Source organism: Sinohyriopsis cumingii, chromosome 1 (assembly GCF_028554795.1).
Source record: "Sinohyriopsis cumingii isolate HCF-2022 chromosome 1, ASM2855479v2, whole genome shotgun sequence".
Classification (NCBI taxonomy): Eukaryota; Metazoa; Mollusca; class Bivalvia; order Unionida; family Unionidae; genus Sinohyriopsis; species Sinohyriopsis cumingii.
The window spans coordinates 30,331,930-30,349,246 of NC_142961.1; the positions used below are offsets into that span (position 1 = coordinate 30,331,930).

The 17,317-nt window shown below is 36.1% G+C and overlaps 1 protein-coding gene across 3 annotated transcripts in view; it reads right to left on the reverse strand.

Annotated features, from left to right (window-relative positions):
• The window catches only part of LOC149806626 (uncharacterized protein C8orf76-like), a 56,095-nt gene that overhangs the window by 25,567 nt on the left and 13,211 nt on the right, over positions 1-17,317 (reverse strand). For all 3 annotated transcript variants that reach the window (XM_089955834.1, XM_089955824.1, XM_089955816.1), the window contains exons 3-5: positions 8,417-8,540; positions 7,953-8,065; positions 2,084-2,168 (exon numbers count right to left, since the gene is read on the reverse strand). In XM_089955834.1, the coding sequence (XP_089811960.1) occupies positions 2,084-2,168; positions 7,953-8,065; positions 8,417-8,540 (322 nt within the window). The remainder of the gene's footprint in view (positions 1-2,083; positions 2,169-7,952; positions 8,066-8,416; positions 8,541-17,317) is intronic.

The following is a 17,317-nucleotide window of genomic DNA, read 5'->3' on the forward strand; positions in this document are numbered from 1 at the left end:
TGTGTAAAACTGGTTGCCAAACCCTGATTTACAATGACAAAATAAGTAAAGGTTAAAGTTACGGTAAACTGACAAGAAATGCTGAAAACTACAAGGTTATTTTTGACAGTATACCTAGATCTGTCTTAAAGAACTTCTAACACTTATTACCTGCCTCAATATCAGGCCATCCATTAATATTGATGACTTGGAGTTCTGTAAGCTACCTCTCTATATACATTGCTTTGTCTCCTGTTCACTGACAAAGGGCCTTGACCTTCATTTATTCTGATGACAGACTATATTAAATGGGCAAGTTACAAATTCACCCAATCAGACATTACCCGCAAGATTAGAAGGAATAAATCATTATATAAATTCATAAGGCATATAGTTATAATTACATTGATACAACTGTGGTGGTGGAATTAGTGATAAAATATTCATGATTAAAAACTTTGTATGCATTAACTTTATCAGATGTTACAAAAACTGCATTTGTAAATATTGGTGTGTGTGTGTGTGTGTGTGTGTGTGTGTGTGTGATTTGGAATTTTAACATAGCTTTAAAAAAGTTTCAGTCATATCGCTATGATGTCTAGTGTGGCAGATTATAGTGAAGTCTAGCACAGGGGCATCATGCTGCAGACATGTAGCATCATGCCAAACCGTGTCACATTATTCTGGCACCATACTGACCAGTCCTAACACCAACCTCTTAATGCTGAGCACCTAGTAAAACAGCTGCTAGTACCATTTTATAAGTCTTTGGTACGACTTGGCTGGGGTTCAAACCCCAACCTCTTGCATCCAAGGCAGATACTCTAACCACTTGGACCACCACAGCAGTTGTAAAAATTAGTATGAAAAGTCAAATCTGTCAACAAAGTATCATTATTATAAAGAATAAAAGTCATTACAGAATATCTATGTAGAGGATTACCTCTTGTCATTCCTCTGGACTTTTCTAAAGCTAGATGTTTCAGATATAAATTTAATATTCAGGCGGGTAGATATGAAGGTGACATTGCTTTAGAGAGGGTTTTTTATAACTTCTGTTCCAGAAGTAATTTACTATTAGTTTATGAAGAACACTATGCATGTTTTGTGTTTTTTAAATTTACGAAGCCAGTTGAGAAAGACAGTATAAAGATAAATGTTGGCGTGCCATTCCATCTTGACAAAATTCTGTAAGTTGTTTTCATCTCATAATCCACAGTTTATATACCATTTATTACCTAGACAAAACTCTGTACATATAGCATCAGACAGTTATAACATAAGAAGTAATTTGTGCTCAAGTATAGTGACCTTTTTGCATGTATTATAGGATGGTAACCTAAAATTACTACATTTCCACTTTTGGGAGACAACATTTTGACCACCCTTTCAGTTATACATGAATGACATCAATTACGATGTAAGGTATTTCTGCCCCTGGAACATCATTTAACTTTACATACTGAAACTTAGAACCATCTTACAAAGTTTGTCAATAGGGTTTAAGACACTGCCCACTTGGGGCTACTTTTAGACATGAGATCATTACATGTGGCATCACATCCCTGTCCTTTTAAGTATCCTACATTTATGCTAGTTTAACTAATTTTCTGTATTTGTCTCTATGTCCACATTATTCTTGATTGATACCATACAGTTTATATGTTCAACTTGTCAATTAAAAGCTGCAAGTCACATGTAAAGATAGCACAGAGTCTCACAACTGAAAAGGGATTATGAATTAAATTGCACTTGCCAGTTGTTTTCTGCATAAAATGCACTACATTCTTGTAATCAGAAAGTTCTGATGTTGTTGGGAAGCTACTGCATTGTGAGTCTGAATGAAGCATGGGAACAGCCCAATGACAAAATTCATTTGTTAAAACAGTCACAGCTTGGAGTGCTGGTACACTTGAAAATCTGAAAAATCAACATGTTTGTAACTTGTGGGTTTAACACTATTATTCAGCACATGATTTGCTGTACATGGCAAGCCAGAATATTAAGTGGAGGAAAACCCTAGAAAAAATCACAAGAACTAATGGGAAGGTACTGGTGAAAAATTAAAGTACAATTGTTACATAATTTTTCTCTCCTGACTTACCACTAACTCTGCCCATAGTGCTGTAGATTTGTTGAAAAAAACATAAGACCTGGAGGTTTTGATCCACAGTCATGCAGTTCTTTTGCTACAAAATATGAAACGACACTGAAGTAAAATTTATGGAACATAAATTAGTGTAAACTTATTTACCTTAAAATCACCTGATAAACTGATGACTACAGTCTAACACAATACCTGAGGTTAAATATACATTACATGTTCATTCTGATAAAAACCTCATCGGGATTTTTGAACTGATTAGATAGCACTTGAAAACAGTGGTCATCAAGATATCAAAGATCTGACTGGTCCTGACTGGTCCCTAGTAATCTAGAGACTCCTAAAGAAATTACACAATAATCAAGTAACCTCATGCTGTATACTACATATATGACACACTGTTTCCATCGTTATATATAAAGTATTGAATGAAGAAAATTCTATGAGTCAAAGGCACCTCTAAACAGCTTGCTTAACATTTTTGCCTGGTTAAATAGAATTTTCTTGATTGGTTTAAGAGTAATGCCTCAGAAATAAAATGTTAATGGATAGACAGACAGACAGACCAACAGAGAGACAGGTATAATCTGCCTCCCTTTACATACATGAGAGAGTTTTAAAAAACACTAATAAGATGGATTATATCCCACACCCCAACAAAAGATCTACAGGGAAACAGAATAATTTGTGAAAAATGTCATATCTTAAAGTTTGTATTTGCAAAGTATAATTGAAAGTGAACAGCACCAGAAATGAAAGTATTCATATTTAATATATGAACAAACAGACAATGCATCATGTGCATCACTGTTTTAATGTGCTGCATATTTCATAAAGATATCAATAATAGTTTTGGCGCTTTGCCCTGGACAAGACAATTTTACCATAAATTGTGTTTCTCTGAAATAAATTACTTGGTCATATTAATGTATGGAATAAACTTCTGCTGCCTCCCGAACTGGAATATGTTTGTATCTAGTTCAACTGCAAATAGCTATATCTGAACGTGACTCTGGTGATTGAGCCTGCAAACTGCTATTATATATGAATGTGAGCCAAATGAGTGCATGTGTGTGTGATTTGGATTTTAAACATACCGTTAACAATTTTTCGGTCATATCACTACAATGTCTGCAGTGTGGTAGACATGTAGCATGATGTCCCACCCAGTCACATTACCTTGACACCAAGCCAACCAGTCCTAACACTAAACTCTTAATGCTGAGTGCCTAGCAAGGCAGTTGTTAGTACCATTTTATAAGTCTCTGGTATTACTCAGCTGGGGTTTGAACCCACGACCTCCTGCATCCAAGGCAGATGCTCTAAGTACTAGGCCACCAGAGTGGTTGAGCCTAGTGAGTTTGCCTGCAAATTGCTATTATATTTGAACGTGAGCCTGGTGAGTTAGTCTGTAAATTGCTATTATATTTGAATGTGAGCCTGGTGAGTTAGTCTGCAAATTGCTATTATATTTAAATGTAAGACTGGTGAGTTGGCCTGCAAATTGCTATTATATCTGAATGTGAGCCTTGTGAGTTAGCCTTCAAATTGCTATTATATTTGAATGTGAGCCTAATGAGTTGGCCTTCAAATTGCTATTATATTTGAATGTGAGCCTAATGAGTTGGCCTTCAAATTGCTATTATATTTGAATGTGAGCCTGGTGAGTTAGCCTTCAAATTGCTATTATATCTGAATGTGAGCCTAGTGAGTTAGCCTTCAAATTGCTATTATATTTGAATGTGAACCTAGTGCGTTAGCCTTCAAATTGCTATTATATTTGAATGTGAGCCTGGTGAGTTAGCCTGCAAACTGCTATTATATTTGAATGTGAACCTAGTGAGTTAGCCTTTGAATTGCTATTTGAATGTGAGACTGGCAAGTTAGCCTGCAAACTGCTATTATATTTGAATGTGAGCCTGGTGAGTTAGCCTTCAAATTGCTTTTATATTTGAATGTGAGCCTTGTGAGTTGGCCTGCAAATTGCTTGGTGTAGTAGGAACAATGGCACAGATGCAGCTTCATCAAATTCCATTTGTACAACCTAGAAAAAAAGCTGAACAACAAAACTGGGATAAATAATGAGCCTAACTGTCTGACACAATTCCCTTTAAATCTTAATGATTTTAAAGATAACTTTATTAATATGAACATCAATGTACCGGGAAAAATGTATTTCCAGCTCAATCTAAATTGGATTGTACTTCATGGCCTAGATTTTTGTGCAGATTCTGATGTCAGACTAGATCCCATCTCAAAATGTCTGGCACACTTTATACAGTAAAACCTGTTCTGAGAGACCACCCCTTCTGCCAACAAAAAAAAAGGGTCTCTCAAGTCAGGTTGTCTCTCATAACAGGTTTGTACAAAAAGACCAGTTTCCAAGGTCCAATTTCAGAACAAGTTACAGAATGATAACCACAATCACTGTACAAATATTATAATATCTATTAATAGTTCTTGCTAAAATACTGTATTATTCATCTAAAAACAAAATTATATAGCAATAAAGATATACTTCCATCATTAAGCATGAAATCACATGTATATTGAAGATCACAGCTACATGTATTAGCATATGAAATCATTTCTGATTTGCTCCATTTCCTTTATAACACCCAAACTTTGTTTTACCGATGTTTAAACTGCTAATTTGTGAGAAGTCTGCTCTTTTTCACTTCCTTCAGTTACAATAATTATTTTCTCCAGCGTTAAAATTTGTCTCGTTTTAGTTGCAAGTTCTTCCATTGTTATTAAGGTACTAGGTGTTAACATCATTAGTGCTCAGTTATAATGTCAACTGTAAAGATGGTTTTGACAAGGCTTTGGGAAAATATGAAAAATCTATACATGTGCATTGCATATCTAACAATTATTAAAATTATAAAAACAGTCATCTCATCCAGAAACAGAATCGTTTACTCAAAGACAAAAGTCAACGGCTTAATTCAAAGAAGACATTAACTTTATAAACCAAGTATATAACCCTGTCGCACCAACATGAATATATGACAGCTTGGTGATTGCGATGTAATCACTGTAACATCAGGGAAAAAACAACAAATATCACAAGTCTTAAACACTATCAATCGAATCCCGCAAATAACTCTCACTCACTGGTTTAATAGACAAAGACCTTATTCACCCCAGGCAATATGGATTAACTCTAAGGACAAAACAATATATGCAACCACTACCTTAATTTCTGCACTATAATGGCAATTCATAACATGTACATTAACCTGGTTTACAGACTGTACCATTTTTCAGCCAGACTCTTCTTTTTTCTACTTGTTCTTTTTATGTTTGTTTATTATCAGAATAATTTTTACTATTCAAGTGGTCATTGTTACAAATGTTTACATAATATGGTGTTTGTCTCTGTTTTTGCGATATGGTTGTTCAAAGGGATACTGGGTCCTACTCATGTATATGGGTGGTAACTATGATAAGGCAGGGAACCAGGCTCATGCTGGAATAATCTACATGTACTTAAGTCTGTTCTACAACAGAAAATATAAAACACTATAAGCATACCTACAAAATGTCAGATATCGGTAGCCAGCCTATTTTTTTAAGAACAGTATAAGCGGTCATTGTTACTGGGATTAAATAAAGGTCGGTGGACTTTTATCCCCATTTTGGAGATGCTGTCATTCACAGCAGAATCATAATGAATATTTTGCCAAGATATCATGGTCACTAGTTGCGCTCAGAAGGTGGTCCCTAATGTCAGAATGTTTATATATTAAAATCAATCTGTGAATTACGATTGTGGCCAGAAAACACAGTAGGTCACTCACAGCAGAGGTCACTCATTAAAGGTTTTGCTGTAATTTAAAAGGAATGAAAAGTTTAATAATGTTCTACAACTGAATACATTTTTCAATTTCTATAAGGATATTTTTTTGTATTTGCTTTTAACCCATTTAAAAATGGACTGAGAGGAAAAGGGCTTATTACTGAAAACAAATGTGATTGGCTTTTCTTTATATAAAGCAGTTAGCATTTGATCAAGGCATATCAAGAACAATTCTAATGCATCTTGTACTATATATTTTACTTAACATAAACAGTTAGCCTAACAAATTATTTTTAGCATGTGTGTGTTTGTGTCTAATGTCTGTTTGGCAAACTCAACAATTACTTCATGTTCCACATGATTAGTGACTAAGTAATGTGCATTTTTGCAAATAAAGAACAACAGGAACAAAAACATCAAATAAAACATACATGTACGTAATCCATTTAAAATCCAATGATGTCTGAAAATAAGAAATTATTATTCCAAAATAGAATGAGCATTGTTGACTCATTTGACATTTATTCCCTACATGAAGTATTTAGTGATTTTATATTGTTTGAGACCTGATCATTCTTGTTTATATTTTTAGCAAAGTCTACTATATTTCCCAACAACATAATTTTCAAGGGCTCACATTTGCTGGCCATCTTGCCACATCAATCCTTTCTCAAATGCAAATATGGCTTTGGAAACAGCATGGGGTACTTCTGTAGGGTCTGTAGGGTCCTCCATGTCACTGTCAATATTCAATCCTTCTTTCTGTCAATCACAACCTAAGGTTTCTCTTTTGGCACCAAAGGAAGAACTGGACAATTTCAGCATTGATCTTTCATTCAACATTGGGTCAGTACTCATCTATTTGATCCTGTACTAAACATTGTCAGACAAGTTAAAATGTCCCCACAGCAAAGTTTACCCTCTTCAACAGCCTCTTCTGTGAACCCTTCAAAATCACAATCCTATCCAGAGAATCAACCTTACTTTTCCTGGACATCTCTAAATGTTTTAATTCACTCATAAATACTGACAATAGTGAACTCACTTTTTAAAATCTTAATTGACTCCTGTGGCCTAGTGGTTAGAGCGTCCGCCTCAGATGCGGGAGATCATGGGTTCGATTCCCGGTCAAGTCATACCAATGACTTACAAAATGGTACTAACAGCAGCCTCGCTTGGCACTCAGTATTATGAGGTTAGTGTTAGGACTGGTCAGCCTGGTGTCAGGATAATGTGACTGGGTGGGACATCATGCTACATGTCTGTGGCATTATGCCCCTGTGCTAGACATCACTATAAACTGTCAAACTGCAGACATCGTAGCGATATGACTGAAAAATTGTTAAAGCTACGTTAAAAATCCAAATCACACACACACACACATGAAAGTGATGTGTAATTGTTTCTATGGCCATTATTTCTAGCTAAATAATGCAAATGAGTATCCATCTATTCTTTGCTGCACTGCAACAGATTACAGAAAATGGCAGCATGTGCAAAAAGACAAGCCACCCCTAATCCTTTCTTTGATCTGTTGTTGTCCAAGTGTCAATAGACAATAATCGACAATAAGCTGGTCTTTTGTATAAACATGAGCTCTGTTTACAGATATTAATTCATTGATCTCCTGGGGTGTCTTTGGCGCTAAAGGCAAACTCAACAATCCCATTTACTCTAACCAAATACAATAGCTGACAGCGATCAATGACAACTGTGGCTTATTAGAGACTTGGGAAATTTTCGGTGTGAAACAGCCTCTTAGGAATACCATATCTTACCTTGCCTCTTAGGAATACTATATCTTACTTTGCATGAAGTGGCTAATTAGAGTTAAACTATGAAAACACATTCTGGTAATGTCAAAATCAAGTACAGTAGTTTTGACATAAAGTTTTCAGCTGATGTTGAAAATTATTTTATCAGTTCTTTTTAAATTACAATTTTTATCATTTTGATTATTGGGGTCCATAGCGTTACCATGTTATATCCAGAACTGCATTATATTGAAGCATGTTATAATGGAGGAAAGTTGTACAAACAAACATAAAGGACCAAGTCATAACTCACCAATTCTTCAGCAAGTTTCAATGCTTTCTCTGCCTCCCCCAAGTGCAAAAAACAGCGAGCTAATGATTCACTGACTTCTCGTTGCATAGTTTTGTTATTCTCAGGAAGGGCATCTATACAAGAAAAAGAGTGAAAATCTATTTTGAATTCATGTACAATCAGGAAAGGTACACACCTATTGAAATATCTTTGGTATATTGATTTCATAAGATGTTAACAGCTTTTTAGGTAAGAAAATAAAAATCAGTCATTTTGTTTTTCTTGGACATGTGAGAATTAACAGTAAAAACAAAAAACTAATTCTCTCTTCTCGTATGAGATTGAGGGCTGACAGTATTATTATTCACTGGAAGACGTCACAAACATTTCCCAGCTTCTTCAATCATTTACATTTCTGTGAGTAACAATCTGTGTACATTTTGATATGAAAAAAACTTTGAAATAAGTTGCCAATTTTATCTTACCAAGACAAGCTCTGTACGCCTTTGCTGCTTCTATGTAATTCCCCAGGTAGAAGAAGTTATCTCCCTTAAATTTCCGTATCTGGGCTATTGAATCAGTATCCTCAGCTGTAGCCGATAGAAACCACTGAAATCAACCCAAAACTATTTCAAAAGCATATAAATTCAAAGATGTCAATCCAACTATTCATGTGGAATCAATTTAGTTCCTGAATGAAAGCTTCAGTTTCTAGTTGTTGTTGTTGTTGTTGTTGTAGGGTTTAACGCCATTTTTCAGCACACGATAGGCTATTCATGGCGGCCAGCATTAATGGTGGAGGAAGAACCCGGGAAAACCCCAGGAAAGAACCACCGACTAATGAGAAGCTACTTGCAAGCTTTCTCACATACCACATTGTCTGAATCTGAGACTCGAACCCATGCAGATAGAGGTGAGATGGCAGTGATCCATAATAGTGAGCGCTTCAGACCACTAGGCCACTCAGGGCCCCCATCAGTTTCTGGAATATAAATACTATTATACAGTGGCACAAGCCATGAATCTGTAAACAAGGGAAAGACTTTTTTGAAAGTAACATGGCATAACAATGTGCCCTATGGGAGTTGGTTGGCTACAACCATAGATGAATCAAACTGAACATAAAAGCCTATGAAAGGACTACAACCAAGTAAAAATAACTGTAAAAATACTTAAAACAAATTTTGTGGCACCCTGAAAATATCGAGAAGCATCTCATCCTAGTCTGCAATATGAAAGAAATTATTTTGTAGGTTTGATGGCAAGACAAGATAATTCAAGAACAGACCATGGTAGAGTTTTTTTAACAGCCAGACATTTTGATGATAAAGTTGTTCTTGTTATACCTTACCTATCTACACTTAACTGCAACACAATGAATATTATAAATACAACTGTTTAATATTAATTGTGGTGTCTAAAGGATTTTATTTTCTCAAGATTTTCCCTTTGTTCAACTAACCATGGCAAAACACACAATGTGCAAAGAGGCCCAAGTGGAGCTGAGAATGCTCACCTGGATAATATTTGCCTAATAGCCAAATGCTAGAGCAGTTGGCTAAGAAATCTGGGTCAATAGGATGCTTTCAAATGAAATTTCTCCTAAGCTATTGATTGTTTGTGTTATGATAACAGTTGCTTCAGAGTTTCTCAAATTTTTGTATCCTCATCCATATCTGATCACAGTTGCATCAGCTGTCTCATGTTGAAAGACTGCTATGCCATGACACATTGTGTCAAAGTTAGCAGTATTTGCAATGGTTCAAGCCATGCCCAAAACAACTGTCCCAAGGCTTGTCAGAGAGTTCAGGACAATTCAGAAACTTTGAGGACATGTTAGTCAATGGCCACAACACAACTCCTATTGACAAATGTAATGTTTTTTGTACAAGTAATACAGGATCTGAATTAATAAACAGGACTCTTTCATTATCTGCAGGATGCATTGATTACTTGACTGCCTTCCTGCCACCAATACCTTACTGGTTTAATTGACTGCTGCATTATTTACTTCCTTAAAACTGATTTACCATGTATTTACTTCCATACAAATTTTCTGTAAACCAGTTATTATTCAAAATATTCAGCTTAACTTCCCCTTAAGACAAAGAAGATATAGAATTTGACTAAAAGTGGTGATTAGTGATTTAAAATAAGCTATTCCAGAAACTGGAATGTTATTCCTTCTTGGGTATTTTTTTAAAAAGGTTACTTGTGTCTACCATGTCTGTAAAACTGTTGAGTATAATATAAAACAATTTATTTTTCAGCCAAATATTTGAAAATAAAATTGTTTTGTGAAATCTGAATGAAAAATAAATCCTATTGATAGACACCAATAGGATCAAAATTAAGGATAATGTTCATGGATTTGTCACGCATGCAAGTAAAATATTTTCAAGGAAAGTTTACTTTAATAGTTTAATTGCTTACTTTACAAATTTACACATACCTGTTCAACTGAGATATACATGTGTAACAATATCATTGAAATACATACATTAACTAATACTGCCTTGGATGGATACATAATGTTTAAATAATAACATAACGAATATAAGTTCATGTTGTAAATCATCAATTCTAACCAATGTATAGCAGGGATCAAATTTAACACAAATTTCTTTGTAGCCAGAAGGACTAGTATATTGAGAAATTTACTAGTCCTGCCAAATCTTTACTAGTCCTGTTCACAAAACAATGTCACACAGCTTTCATGTACGTTTACTGATTCAATTTTAAAGTTCGAACAACCCGCAACAAAACTGGATGTTTTCTGTGTGTTTGTTTTTGCGAATTGCATACAACAAATAACGTTCCTTTCCTCGTCATAATTCAGCCATTCCCTGTCTTTTGTCCATTTCTTCTGAAATTTTCCATTACACTTTTCCCTATCATAAGAATTATTCCTCATCATTCTCATTCAACTTTTGCCTTTTTTCTGGTGGCTGAACACCTTCTATCAAATGCCACATTTTGCCTGTCTTATAAGGAGGGAATTGTGCCTTGTTTTTAAATACAAGATGTTATAGTATAGCTGACATGAATTATTTAAAGCAAGAAAAGGAATGGCACAGTGTCTTTTATATAAGAAAGTCAGAGCAAGAAACACGTTTCAAAACACGTCTTTGCCCCCTCCCACAATTAAATGGCCTCTCCCTAACAAAGACTTAACTTCAGCAGATGTTCTGCATGATCAAGGCAGTGGCTATTGTAAACACTGTTATAAAATATTAGCATCAGAAGATAGTGTTAGTTTCAGCTTGGAAAAGGTGTGTTCCCATCAAATGAAGCCATCTGACACTCGGCGCGTTGTATTTAACAGCTCCAATTACGGCAACATAAGTTGTAAGTTTGGTAACTGTTCCTAATTAATTGAACCTCAATGTATTGTTGAAATTAATAATAAGGCGGAAATTTTTCAAATCTCGGATGCCCATGCTCAGAGATTTTAATTCTCAACAAATGTACGGCATTCTGCTTGGATATCTCCATATGCATTCAATTATTTGTTCATTCTTGTAAGGGACAAGTATAAAAACTATTCTTATCATCATAGAAAAAGTAGCTGTATGGAAAGGATGTGTCAATAACGTAATCGTAATAAATTGGTCTAATTCTTCTAATTATTTTGATGGAAATGTAAAATATGTAGTTTCCTATTTGTAACTGTTGGAGCGTTTGGGTAGTGAGCACAAAAAAAGAACCTTAAACAAAAAAACGTGCAAACTAATTTCTTTGAATAATTTTTGGTGTGTTCTTTTGTGTGGTATACTGCTTTGTCGTTTGTTACTGTGGTCGAGTTAATAAAGTGTGATATCACATCATTTTTTTCATTTAATTCGTTATCAGATTAATTAGGATCAATTACCAAACTTCCATTGTTAATGACGGGACCATAATTTGCGCTGTTAAGTGAAATGAACAAAATCGGATGGATTCTTGTTATAGAAAAACACCTTCCCGAGGCAGAAATTGACTTCATCTTCTCATGCTAATATTTTATGACTGTGTTTACAATGGCCACTGCTTTGATTCTACAGAACATCTCCTAAGTCAAGTCTTAATTAGGGAATGGTGTAAAAAAATGCTGACTATTGATAACCTAAACTTACTAGCCCATCGGACTATTAACAGTATGAAAGTTACTAGTCTGACAGGAAATCTGCTAGCCTTGGGCTAGCAGACTACCGCTAATTTCGAGCCCTGTATAGTCGTGTTTAGAGCAACAGTCTCATGCAATAGGTCCCAAGTTTGAACCCCGGCTGAGTCATCCTAAGATTAAAAAATTGGCACAAAGAGCTACCTTGCTTGATGCTCAGTATTAAGAACTTGCTTGGACTGGACAAATCAAGTTATTGCTTGTCCCTGTGGTCTAGAACTTTGAGCGTCTGCCTTGTATGCAAGAGGTCCCAGGTTTGAATATCAGCCGAGCCATCCCCAAATAAAAAAATCACATAAAGAACTACCTCGATTGATGCTCAGCATTAAGAACCTACTTTTACTGGACAGTGGACAGGCAGTGGGCATGATAAAACTTGTAAGGGAAGATTTAAGATATTCCCACTTCCTACCTATTGGAGAAATAGGGTGGTGATAACATGACATCACAGAGTGGAAATCTTTCAATCTGAAGTCAACAGCCAGGGTGGAAAGATTCCAAGAGGAACTCAATGCCCACATTTTTGAGATCAGTGCATGCCATATGGAAACTTGGATGTTGGCTGTGATGTATAGCCTAGAGAGGAATGGACTACACCAGGTTGCAACTGCCCATGATACGTCATAGATGACAAAATGCCAATAGAGTTGTCGTAAAGAAATGGCTGCAATCCAGGTAACCAATGACCATGCCATTCACTGGTCACTAGGATGGAAGTAATAAGTATGTTACTGGTGCAACTAACATCAAAGTATGGGCAAGAGATAACATCACCATTGGAACATGGAATGTCTGGACATTATGACCAGCAGGGAAACTCGAGAAGCTAACCCAGGAGATAGGAAGATACCAAAGGCACATCCTTGGGCTTCGCGAGATGTGCTGGAAGAATTTCAGAGAGATCCACAGTTGAAAGACAGGATTTACTTCAGTTGATACAAGGACAAGCATGAGAATGGAATCCAATTTATTGTACAAAAAGACACTGTGAGTGCAGTCATTGGTTGTCAACTAATGTCTAACAGGATGATTACCATCCAAATCAGGGCATCTCCTTTCAACATCACCACTGTAGAGGTATGTGCCCCAACATCTAACCAAGATCATGAGGAAGTGGAGGAGTTCCATGGCCAGCTTCAAACTCTCACTGACCAGACACCCAAGGAGGATATCCTAGTTATTCAAGGAGACTAGAATGACAAAGTAGAAGAAGATGCACAGGCAGATTGGTGAGAATAGACCCATGAGAGAAGACTCAAGCTCCTGGACTTCGCCACCTACAATAACCTACTGCTAACAAACACTGTTGGCAACCCACAAATGTTCTAGAAGATGTACTTGGTACAGTCCAGGCAGGAAATATCACAACCAGATGGACTACATCTTGTTGAGGAAGTGCTTCTGGTCAAGCGATGAACATATAGTTTCCCAGGAACCTACACAGGATGTGACCATAACTTGCTAATGATGACTATCAAACTGAGGAAGGTCAGAAAGCCAACACAGCCTAGGATCAGATTTGAATTTGAAAATCTTAAAGATCCAAACATGGCACAGATGTTTGAGACATCAATAGATTGTATATTTGCACCACTCTGGGTGCTGAAGAAATAAACCTAGACTCCTTGATCACCACCTTCAACATGGCAGTAATCGGTACAGCCAGTAAGATCCTTGGCAAACATCATAGGATAAAAAAAACTTAGGTCATGGTAGATATCCTCCAACCTCTGTGATATGAGGAGAAAACTGAGGAGGAAGCAAGGAGGCCATGAAGGAGCAGAAAAATACATGGAGACTGACAACAGGATTAAGATCAGCTTAAAGAGACTGAAGGAAAGCTAGTTAGAGGACCAATATAAGAAAGTCAATAAAAGCCTGATCCAGAATAACAGTAAAAATGCATACAATTGGTGAAAGACCTTACAACAGAGAAACAGGGAAGATCTACCACAATCCTGGACAAGGCTGGTAAGGGTCTCACAGAAGACCAAGAGATTCTTAACTGATTGACTGAATACTGTTCAGAGCTTTACAACCAGGAGACCAATCTGTACTAACCTTCCCACTGCCCACAGAGGCTGACCACCCGATACTCAAGGAAGACACAGAGGCTGCAGTAAAGGTACTAAGGAAAGGGAAGTCAGCTGGGGTAGACAATATGCCAGCATAACTTGTTAAAACATGAGGAAAATCTATGAAAGAGGTCCTCACAACAATCTGGCAAACTGGAGAATGGCCCACCCCATGGACCCAGTCCCTGATCATCACTCTCGTTAAAAGAGAAATCTACAGCTGTGCCAGAACTAATGAATAGTCAGCATAAATAGTCACCCAAGCCAGGCTATGCTTAAGATCATCCTCAACAGACTGTACATATGAGCAGAGCACACCATTGCTGAAGAACAGGCAGGTTTCAGAGCAGGATGTAGCACTATAAAACAGATATTTGATCTTAAAATCTTCTGTGAAAAGTATCCGCAGCATCAACAGGACCTATATCATGTCTTCACAGACTTCAAGAAGGCTTTCAACAAGGTATGGAATACAACCTCATGGACCACCATGTATATATACAACATAAATGCAAAACTAATAAACACCATAGAAAATCTGTATCACAAGGCATCTAGTGCAGTTCTCATCAGTGACAATACAGGAGATTGTTCCAGAACCACAGTCAGAGTCAGAAAAGTGCCTCCTCTCACCCATTCTTCAACATCTACCTTGAAATGATCATGTCTGATGACTTGGAAGACCACAAGGGCAGTGTCAGTGCTGGAGGCAGAACAATCATCAATCAGCACTGATGATATCGATGGCTTAGCAGGAGATAAACAAGAACTGAAAACCTTCGTGAACCATCTCAACCAAGCACCACTAAGGTATGGGATGGAGATCAGCACTGTAAAGACCAAGCTAATCACCAACAACCTAAGTCGCATTCAAAAGGAAATAAGGATGAGTAGACATAAGCTGGGCACAGTGACAAGCTTCAAGTACCTAGGTGCTATCTCCTCTGATGAAGGTTCAAAACCTGAGGTTTTTTCTAGGATTGTGCAGACAACTGCACTGGCTAGGCATTTGGACAGAGAGCAGCATCATGCTTTGGTCCAAGATTATGTGCTCCTTCGTCATGTCCATATTTCCATATGGACTTGACATGGACCCTAGCAGTAGAACCAGAGAGAAGAATCCATGCTTTAGAGATGAGATGTTATCAAAGGATTCTAAAAATTTCATACTTAGACCATGTCTCCAATGGCAAGGTTCATATCAGAATCCATGGTACAATTGGACCATATGAAGATCTGGCCACCATCATAAAGAGATGCAAACCAAGATGGTATGGTCATGTTTCACTCATCTGGCCTGTCCAAGACAATCCTACAGGGCACAGTGAGAGGAAAGAGTAAACAAGGCAGAAGAAGAGATGGGAAGATAATATCAAAGAGTGGAAAGGGTTGGAGTTTACTAAGTCCCAAAGAGCAGTGAAGAACAGAGCAAAATGGAGACTGTTGCAAAGTCATCATTGGCACCCTACCAGCCAGGTTCCAGGAGAAATTAAAAAGAAAAATGAAATGTAAATCATCAATTATAACCAGTGTATGTACATCATCAGTTATAACCAGTGTATGTATGTCATCAATTATAACCAGTGTATGTACGTCATCAATTATAACCAGTGTATGTAGATCATCAATTATAACCAGTGTATGTACATCATCAATTACAACCAGTGTATGTAGATCATCAATTATAACCAGTGTATGTACATCATCAGTTATAACCAGTGTATGTACATCATCAATTATAACCAGTGTATGCACATCATCAATTATAACCAGTGTATGTACATCATCAGTTATAACCAATGTATGTACATCCTTAATTATAACCAGTGTATGTACATCATCAGTTATAACCAGTAATATGTACATCATCAGTTATAACCAGTGTATGTACATCATCAGTTATAACCAGTGTATGTACATCATCAATTATAACCAGTGTATGTACATCATCAGTTATAACCGGTGTATGTCAATCATCAGTTATAACCAGTGTATGTACATCATCAATTATAACCAGTGTATGTACATCATCAATTATAACCAGTGTATTTACATCATCAATTATAACCAGTGTATGTACATCATCAATTATAACCAGTGTATGTACATCATCAGTTATAACCAGTGCATGTATATCATCAATTATAACCAGTGTATGTACATCATTCATCAGTTATAACCAGTGTATGTACATCATCAATTATAACCAGTGTATGTACATAATCAGTTATAACCAGTGTATGTGTATCATCAATTATAACCAGTGTATGTACATCATTCATCAGTTATAACCAGTGTATGTACATCATCAATTATAACCAGTGTATGTACATAATCAATTATAACCAGTGTATGTACATCATCAATTATAACCAGTGTATGTACATCATCAATTATAACCAGTATATGTACATCATCAATTATAACCAGTGTATGTACGTCATTAATTATAACCAGTGTATGTACATCATTAGCTATAACAAGTGTATGTACATCATCAGTTATAACCAGTGTACTATGTACATCATCAATTATAACCAGTGTATGTACATCATCAGTTATAACCAGTGTACTTTGTACATCATCAGTTACAACCAGTGTAAGTACATCATCAATTATAACCAGTGTAAGTACATCATCAATTATAACCAGTGTATGTACATCATCAATTATAACCAGTGTATGTACATCATCAATTATAACCAGTATATGTACATCATCAATTATAACCAGTGTATGTACATCATCAATTATAACCAGTATATGTACATCATCAATTATAACCAGTGTAAGTACATCATCAATTATAACCAGTGTAAGTACATCATCAATTATAACCAGTGTATGTACATCATCAATTATAACCAGTGTATGTACATCATCAATTATAACCAGTGTATGTACATCATCAATTATAACCAGTATATGTACATCATCAATTATAACCAGTGTATGTTCATCATCAATTATAACCACTGCATTTTTAACAATAACCAGATAATGAGATCAGAACCTGGACTAAAAACGTATTTTGGGCCCTTGACTATTAAGACCTGATTGAAATACTGTACAGTAAAGACAAATACTAAACAAAGACACAAATCGCAAGTTTGATAGACAATGACCTTGTATATCATATGTCACGACAA